The sequence below is a fragment of the Grus americana genome, chromosome 1 (assembly GCF_028858705.1).
Source record: "Grus americana isolate bGruAme1 chromosome 1, bGruAme1.mat, whole genome shotgun sequence".
Lineage (NCBI taxonomy): Eukaryota > Metazoa > Chordata > Aves > Gruiformes > Gruidae > Grus > Grus americana.
Window position 1 is genome coordinate 142,828,859 of NC_072852.1, and position 9,379 is coordinate 142,838,237.

General features: G+C 40.1%; 1 protein-coding gene across 11 annotated transcripts in view; it reads left to right on the forward strand.

The window, feature by feature from the left end:
• LOC129213336 (arylsulfatase D-like) overlaps positions 1-6,164 on the forward strand; it is a 16,100-nt gene extending 9,936 nt beyond the window's left edge. For 8 of the 11 annotated variants that reach the window (XM_054843246.1, XM_054843276.1, XM_054843262.1 and 5 more), the window contains 6 exons: positions 570-993; positions 1,912-2,048; positions 2,257-2,391; positions 4,261-4,423; positions 5,082-5,203; positions 5,666-6,164. In XM_054843246.1, coding sequence (XP_054699221.1) covers positions 570-993; positions 1,912-2,048; positions 2,257-2,391; positions 4,261-4,423; positions 5,082-5,203; positions 5,666-6,033 — 1,349 coding nt within the window. In that variant the 3' untranslated portion in view covers positions 6,034-6,164. The remainder of the gene's footprint in view (positions 1-569; positions 994-1,911; positions 2,049-2,256; positions 2,392-4,260; positions 4,424-5,081; positions 5,204-5,665) is intronic. The other 3 variants (XM_054843294.1, XM_054843285.1, XM_054843303.1) reach the window with 1 other exon arrangement.
• Positions 6,165-9,379: the final 3,215 nt, after the last annotated feature.

A 9,379-nucleotide genomic window follows, 5' to 3' on the forward strand; every position in this document is an offset into this window, starting at 1 on the left:
CTTCTGTCTACTTGCTCTTGTTTTTGGCAGGGATGGAGTGAAAGGTTGGTTTACAGCCTTTTCTCCTTTTCGTATGGAGTCAGGACATGCTTGAGAAATCATCTGCCTGAGTCTGGCAATCAAGATATCTGTTAACATTGGCCAAAAGTTTACTGGATCTTCCAGTAAATTTGTAACATTATGTTAAAAAGAAGTTGCAAGTAAACAATTGAAAGTTAGGAAGGGAATGTATTAAAGCAGCCAGAGAGTTAGAGTACCTTAATTCCCTGTTCCTCATTGAAAAGTAATGAAATCCCATCCTTGCGTAACCCTTAGCCGAGCAGCTGAGCATCTTGCAAATTTCTCTATTTATTCCATGTCCATTTGGGGCTCACCCATTATGGTATGACATTCACCTGATCAGGCTGGTTTCACTCAGCATCCTTGTGCATGAGGAGAACATGTCAATACTCCATAGAAAACGGAGTGACTCACCTAATTCCCAAACAGATGCTGACGATGCTACCTTGGGCTCCTTTTGAGTTGTCTGCCTTAATGTTCTAATTTCTTCCATGCTTTAAAACCTTCAGGAAAGTGGCATCAAGGTGTAAGCTGTGAATCCTTCAATGATCACTGTCATCATCCTCTACATCATGGGTTTGACTACTTTTATGGTATGCCTTTCACACTTCTAAACAACTGTCAAGAAAACAAACCTCCAGGGCTGGATGCAGCCCTTCAAGCTAAGCTTTGGCTTTATAGTCAGGTAATTACTCTTGCCGTGCTCACTCTCACTGCTGGAAAACTGACTGGTTTGATTTCCATCCGCTGGAAGATAATTGCGTGTTTTACTTTGGCGGGCAGCCTTTTCTTTATTTCTTGGTACTCCAGTTATGGCTTTGTGCAGTATTGGAACTGTATCCTGATGAGGAACCGTGACATCACTGAGCAGCCAATGAGGTTAGAGAGGACTGCTTCCCTCATGCTGAAGGAGGCAGTGTCATTTATCAAAAGGTAAGTGATTGTCTGTCACTTTCTTTAAAGGGGCCAGGATGTTCTGGGCACTTGGAATAGACTATTTTTCTCCAGTGACTTTAGCTATGTCATGATCACTGCTTTGAAACTCATATCCAAATTCTGTATTTAGAAACCCAATGTACTTAAATTTTAACTGCAGCTGTCTCACATTGGAAGCTACAGTAAATGATACGGATTTTAACCAATTGATACGTGACCATCTTGCTATGCCCCGTAATCTATAATTACTACATTTGCTCCAAGATTAACTAGCTAATTTTTACACTTCACTGTACATTCCTCATTTGTGTTCTTCTTCATAAACCCTACAAAACACCTAGATAAAATGTGTGATGCATAAAATTATTTTATGTAAAAATCTCAAAGCACTTAAATTTAACTTTTTGGATTGAGCAGGAAGCCAAGTAAGATCATTCATTTTCTAGATTCAAGTTCTGTCTGCGCAGCTTTCTATAATATTTCTGTGCATCAAGTGTCTTTCTGTAAAACAGAGAAAGTAACTATTTCTTTCCTTAAAGTTTGTGAAAACACATATACTGAAAATTGTAAGTGGCCATCTTAGAAAAGCCACATGAATATTAAAGTAAATATGAGACTGTATCCAGTTACATTTAATTAAAAAGGTATCAGAGTTAGGCATCTGATTCATTTAAGCACTGTGCAAATGCTATGCCTGTTTACACATTGAAATTTGAAAATAACCTGGCTGAAAAGGATCTGTCTTGCCTACTTTTCATGCAAAAAGAAAACTGTCATCTGTGATCAATGGGGATGGGCTAGATGCGGGTACGGTCCAGACCCAATGTGTGTGTCTGTGCATGGATAAATATGAAACCTTTTGAAATATTCCAAACACACAACAAAAATTATTTTTATTTTTGGTTTGTTTTTCAGAAACAGGCATGGACCATTTCTCCTCTTTGTTTCTTTTTTACATGTTCACACCCCCCTCTTTACCACAGCAAAGTTTCTTGGGAAGAGCCATCATGGTTTATACGGAGACAATGTAGAAGAAATGGACTGGATGGTGGGTAAGTATTCTTCATGAAGGGTTTGTTTCAGACGCATACACCTGTGTATTTTAAAGCAGGAAAACTAATAAAGCCAAAATACCTACAGAAATCTAAGCTATTAAAAACTTCTTATAGGGCATTGTAAAAGATTATTATTGAAACATAAACGTGGCTTTATCTTTCTAATTGGTTAATAGGAACCTTGTGCTCTCTGCTTAAATTTAAGGCAAAATTCTGGATTCTCTTGACAAAGAAGGTTTGAAAAATCATACATTCACATACTTTGCCTCTGATCATGGAGGACACTTGGAGGCTCAGGATGGATCTGCCCAGCTGGGTGGCTGGAATGGTATTTATAAAGGTAGGAAAAACACTATGACTTTACATGAACGTTAGAATCAGAAACATAATGAATTTGCCTGGCTGAAGCTATCAAGGCTGGAATGAGTTGCATTTTTAGCTTGAAATATAGGTGACATACAGAGGTGTTTTAATCTTAAAGTCACCTTTTTCTTTCAGTAAAGTGCAAGCATTGTTACACGTCTCCTTGACAAGGGTGTTGTCTTGATAACTGTAAATTATTTTGTGTTCTCAAATAAAAAGTGCTGGAAAAAATGCAGTAATGCCCTATATTGAATTCTCTCTCTCTCTCTCTCTGAGGCTTTTTTCCTCCCTCCACAATAGGACGATTTCCCGATTTGCTTGTTTCTTTTTCTCATTATGTTCCAGAAATCATTGCTGCCCAGCTAATCAATACAGAATAGAGTAAGGGCACATCGTGTCATGATTTCTGGCAACACTTTATTCCCCATATGTTTTTATATTCCACCCAAATCAGCAATTGACATAAAATCCAAATGGCCTGGGTGGTCTAAGGGGATCTCACTCTTACCTCCTGCTCATCCCTTTCTGCTGTGAATCATTCTTCAACCTGCTAAGCAGCGCAGTGGCTTCTTTTTCAAGCCAAAAGAATATGCGTTCATTGCATTTTCTCCTGCCTACCCCAACAGCCCTGTGTCATCAGACCCTCTCATCCTGTGCCCTGTCATGAAGATGTGACATTATGTGTCAACGCTTAGGCTCTGTTATCACCAATGAACCGTTCACCTCTTGCCCAAACTTTTGATGTTTTTATTTTCTTAAAACAGGCTTCTTCCATTTCAAAACCTTCTTGAGCTCTTCCCCAGGGCACAGCAGAGGTCAAAGACATGGAATTTTGGCTACCGTGAGGTGGATGCTCTGCTGCTGAGCAATGGAAGTTGCTGGCCCTTAAGAAAGGGAAGGGCTTTCAGTTAGTCTGTTCATCCTCCATCTCACTCCCTGCTTTTTCTTGAGAAAGTGCTCCTCTTTGTGGATGATAAGACTGATTCATAAGCCTGATGGAAAAATATGTCTTTGTTAGATCCCATATTGAATACATGAATTAAAACAGGTTTCTGCTTTGGGAGTTAGGTAAATATTGTCTTCATACACTCAGCATCAGGATGCTTTATTAGGTTAGTTTCCGTTAGTAGCAAGCTGAGAAAAGATGTTTTCCTGCTGTTTGAAGTAAAGCATATATGGTACAATTTCATAGGTTCAGATTTTTTGCTTCTGAGTGAAGAGATGTTGCATTAAGCATTGGTAGAGTCAGGTCCAAACCTCAATTTCAAAAAAAGGAAGAGACGTGTAAGGCATATGGAAATATAACTGTTAAGGATACATATTTTGAAGGGAATCTATGGCTATAAAGGAATTTATTTTTTTTTAGCTGTTTATTAAAATAGGATACCAGTTAGTAAGGCTTGTGTACGTTTAAAGAGAATATCAAGTATTTCTTTGGTCTTGAGTTCTTCCAGTTTCCAGTTCCTCCTCTCTTCTTTTGCTGGGAATCTCTTCAATAACACAGGTGAATGCAGGCAACCTATGGAATGGAGGATAACAGAAGGTTGAAGCTGTTTTATTGTTGCCGAACATAGGTTTTCAAAGGTAGATTTATTATTCCTACCCTCACCTGTGCTCAAAGTTAAAATAGAGATTGCCTCCCCCTATCTTTCTAAGTTTGGATGTGTTTTATATGTTACATTTTGAGGCCTTCTAAAGTATGTGAAGTCCAATACAAATGAAGAGTCAAATCTGTTGGATAAGCAGTGTATTACTGCATCTTTTTCTGTACATTCAAATGCAACAAGCTAATGAAGAGGTTTGTGTTTGCCTCTGAACTGCCATATGTTGATTCATTTCACCACAGGTGGAAAAGGCATGGGAGGCTGGGAAGGAGGGATCCGTGTCCCAGGGATATTTAGGTGGCCAGGTGTGTTACCTGCAGGCACAGTTATAGACGAACCTACAAGCCTTATGGATATTTATCCCACAGTTGTTCATCTGGCTGGAGGAATATTGCCACAGGACAGGTATGGAGATGTTTTCAACAGGAGAGATTGATAGGAAAGCTAAGTACTAAACATTTACTGTGTTTCTTAACCATCCTTGGAGATCTCTCAAATATTTTTTTAGCCTCAAGCCTGGTCTGAGATTTTGAACTAGTGAGCAAACTCTCCCATATATGCCCACAGGTGTGCCCATGGCCAGAGAAATTGTTCTTGCCAAAGACCAAGTGCTAGTTTCAACCCCAGGTTCAACCTCCTTCAGGAAAGAACTGGTGGCTGAGGTTGTTTTGGTACTGACTTGACTATGCACACTTACAAATACCTCCTAAAGTCATTAAACCCATCCTTACTCAACAGATTTCTTTAAGCTCCTTTGAAAATTGCTAAATGTAAACAATTATGAGATTGGTATTGATTTCCTGAATAAATTACGTTGTTCTGTTAAATCAAGTTCTAAATATTGTTTACATATTGCTAAGTGGAATGAGTTGACCCAGCTATTAAAAAATAAAAATAGTGATTTAAATATTGGCTCAGCAGTCTGCTGGCTGCTGTAAACCTATGACCAAATTATTCTGTCTGCTCTCTCAAGCACTGGTGCAGCAATGCAAAGGCAGTGATAAGTATGCAGTTCACTGTCAGGTTGGCCCCCACCTGACCGTGCTTCTTCCCATTACATAAGGGTGATCGATGGACGAAACTTGGTGCCTTTACTGCGAGGAAGAGCTCCAAAGTCAGAGCACGAGTTCCTGTTTCACTATTGTGGGTCCTACTTGCATGCAGTGCGTTGGCACCAAAAGGACAGTAAGTATAAATGTTTGTTCTGTAGTAACTGCAAAACATGAGTTTTCTCCTCTTGATAGCCATCTTGCTAATTGACAAATTTATTGCATGATGGATGTTTATCAGTACTGATCTCTGAGATTCTTGAAATTGTTGTGCATGATATACCAGTGACTCTCTGGCTAGCCGGATGTGTCTTACAGCAAAGAAATATTTGTAAGTAACAAACCTATAGGAAGTAGGGTGGGAATACAGGCTGTCTACTTCCACATTGGAAATTTAATGTGGTTTTCTTCGTATTTCTAGTGTTTTCCATCTTCAAAGTCAGTACTCCATACAGAGAATCTGATTTGTGGTGATGGGGGTGCCAGGGTGTGTGAGAAGAGGTGTCCTTAGTAAATAGCTGTACTCCTATTGCTTGAAGGCACTTTCCATTTTCCTTCATTGTCTAGTAGTTGTGCCATAAGATTTCTTCCCTGCTAGGTGGGGCCATCTGGAAGGCTCATTATGTGACCCCTGTCTTTCATCCACCTGGGGCTGGGGCTTGTTATGGAAAAGGAATTTGCCCATGTTTTGGGGAAGGTGTGACCCATCATGACCCTCCATTGCTGTTTGATCTCTCGCGAGACCCTTCTGAAGCCAAACCTCTGTCAGCTGACACCGAGCCCCTCTTTGACGCTGTGATAAGGAAGATTGGAAGAGCCATAGAAGAGCATCGCAGGACACTGACTCCAGTCCCAGAGCAGCTCTCCATGTACAACGTGGTGTGGAAGCCGTGGCTGCAGCCGTGCTGTGGGACGTTCCCATTCTGTTGGTGTGATAAGGAAAGTGACAGCACACAAAGTCTGTGAGATGGATGTCTCCTGTGGCACTGAGTCCTCTGCTGACAAAGCTTTCAGAAAATAACTGTGTCCTTTCTCTGGGAAGCAAAGTGGATGAAAATAAAGAAAATGGATGTTGATCAGACATTTTTCTCTTTGTTCTTCACCACTAGTCAAAGGTCTATGGAAATCCTTGTCATGGATGAAGGGTGTTTGACACGGTTATGATTTATCAATTCAGAATTTATTAATAGTATAAGGTAAACCAAAGGTTAAATTTTAGCAGCACTTAATGATTGATTAATTTTAAAGATTTACAAGTAATTTAGTAAAATATATTATGATCAAATGGAGACTTAAATACCAATTCGAAGATGACAAGTTTCACACTAACTTACTGTAAGGTATCTTAAATCAAAGTCTATAGATAGGTAGATATATATTTCATATATATGTAAAACATAGGATAAACAAATACAGACAAACAGAAATATTAGGGCCCAGTAATATGTCACCCACATTCATAAAGGCAAATGTATGTATTTTATGTAAGTAGAAAGGTGGATGAAGGAAGCTAGCATATAGTTAGAATTTCCTCCTTCAAGTTTAGGGTAAAAACTCACAATGCATTTGCATTCCTCAACAAGTGATAGTTGAAACTCGAAAAGGCTGGAAGCTAGTGTATAGTTAAAATTTCCCTCTTCAAGTTTAGAGTAAATATTCACAATGCATTGGCATTCTTCAACAAGTGATAGTTGAGACTTGAGAAGGCTGACTTCGCCCTGGTCTTCCGTCAGCAGACGATTCTTGAGAAGTTTGTGCCTGAGAGGTGTCCCAGCTCAGGGGAGATGCTGGTCACAGCCCACTGCCATCCAGGAGAGCTCAAAGGGTCTCGCTTAGAATCGCTAATTATAGGAGCTGAGATAATTGAGTTTTGTCAGGTACTTTTCCACTTTGGCCCAGCTTGGATGGTGAAATATTCTGGTACTTTCCACCAGTTGTGCAGACTCAGAGCTTTTCTGGCATCTCCCTCTTTGGGGCCACGACCCAGGTACAGATGTGCCAGGTTGTCAGGAGGTGATTGATCATCATTCCCATTCCCACGCCATAGGCGAAGCAAGAGCCAGGCACGCTAAGGGGTTGCCCTAACGCTCTGGTCTGTTGCCTTTCACCATCCACGCCCAACTCATCCCAGGTTGGCGTGTGGCCCAGGAATCCCGGTAGGCACGTGGCCCAGGAAAAAAGGGGAAAGATCGCACCAAGTACCAAGCGGCTCAAGGAGGGGGGGCGGGGCGGGGGTCGCACTGCCCCAATCCTGTCTGGTGTGATAAAAGGCTTGAATGGAGACTGCCTTGCAGGTTTGCATGTAGGAGGTGGCTGTAGAGGTATATGCCGAAACTCTGCCTAATTCATGCCTGCTCTAGGAGGAAACTGGAGAGCTCTGCAGAGCCCCTAGTGCATGGTGCTGAGCAGGCATTAGTAAGATACTTGACTTATGCAGAACTCTAGATGTTTGCAGTTGTGCTCCTATAGTCCACAAATCATGGTTGTATTCTATCCAGACATAGTAGTTGGTGTCATTATTGCTTCCTGTACTTCTCTGTTATCTCTGCAGTAATCTTGTCGAGATGTTGAGCAATACCTGAGACAGAGTGATTTAGTGAGGGATCGTTCTCAAGTTGTGAATAGCTTTTTGAACAGATCTGCAGCTTTAGCTGTGTAACAATACCATATATCACAAACAGTATGAAATACAAAATATTAAAAGTCTAGTATACCTCTGCAGCACTTAGAAAAGACAGAGAAGCATTTTGCTCTTCAGAAAGACATCCTGGTGCGTACCAGTTTGGCTAACAGCAATTTTATTGAATATAAGATGTCCATAAAAAATGTTTGGATTAATAGCTTGCCCTGTTTCATTGTCAGTTCCAGAAAAACAAGGTTCACTTGCGAGTCATATTGAAATTAATGCTCTAAAAATATTGGGTAGCAGCATACGTAGGTTTACAAACTACAACTCATATTGGGAAGACCCCTTTTTACAAATTAAAAAAAAACCCCAACAACCTACAACAAAACCAACACAATTCCCTCCCACAAAAAAGAAAGAAGAAAATCCCGACAACCAAACAAAATAAAAATCCTGCAGTGGTGTGACCCTAGCCAGACTTTCTGAGGAGATATTTCTTTCCAATGAAGTTTGCAGTAAAAGTGCAGAGATTTTAGGGCTTTGAATTGTATTAATGACTGAGTTTTTTGTAGGAGTGGATGAAGTCAGAGTTTATTATAAGCATGCTGCTAGAACTCTAAAGACCTTGGGGGTTATTTTAGTTTTGTTGTTGTCGTGTGTCCCTCCCCCTGCCCCAAGGAATACCCCTGCAAATGTTTCACTTGCTCAGCCAGTTTAGTTGATTAACGATTTTCAGTTTAGCTCTTAGTCTTTTTTCATTGTGACATAGAAACAATTCTACAAATTTCTGTTTGTGTCATTTCAGTATTTATGTTCTTCACTACCTTAAGTTCACTCCGAAAACTTGCCAAAGGTAGAAGGGACTACATGAATGCCAGCATTTGCTTTTAGTATTCAGACACGTGCAAAAAGCCAGATAGAAAGTGGCAGTATAAAGCACGCAATAAGTCAAAACCTGAGTTTTTGCTGGCAGAGAATTTGCCTGTATGCAGCAGTGAGTAAACAGCAGCTTCCTGTGCTCTGGCACGGTGAAAAGCCAGTTAGCATAAGAGGAGGAAATACTGCAGGACTCAAAATGCAGAGATAAAAATCTTCTCCTTTCTATTTCATTGTTACAAAGCTCTTTTTTTTTTTTTTTTTTAAAGTCTTGGTTTAAAGCTTAGTTCTGCTGAAGACAATCAGTAATCACAGCTGTTACCTCTGTATTGGGTCACTAATGTAGCAGTGAGGAACAGGATGCAAGGTCTGTCCTAGCAGAATGCCTCCTCCGCTTCCAGATAGAGTTACCAGGGAAAAATTTAAAGGTACGAGGGCTTTGGGTTGGGGTTTTTTTTGTTGGTGGTTTTTGGAAGGCATGCCAGCAGCAGCGTGGGCACATCTTCAGTAGTGATCACATGGTGAAAAAGATGTAAAGAGTTTAGAACGGCTGAGATGGAAATTAATGCTTATGTTATTGGCAACTTTTAAGATCCATCTTTCCCAAGGCATGATGTAATTTTTGAGAGAAACGTAATTTTTTTCAAGAAAAACCTTTGCATCAGAAGCATCACAAGCTGTTAAGTAATCATACAAAATAAATGGTAAAATAGGTATAAGTAGTCTAATTTGACAACTTATGTCTTATAAAAATAACTGAATATAGTCATAAGTACAAGGAGGTCAACAAATAAAAATACTGCCTCCAAC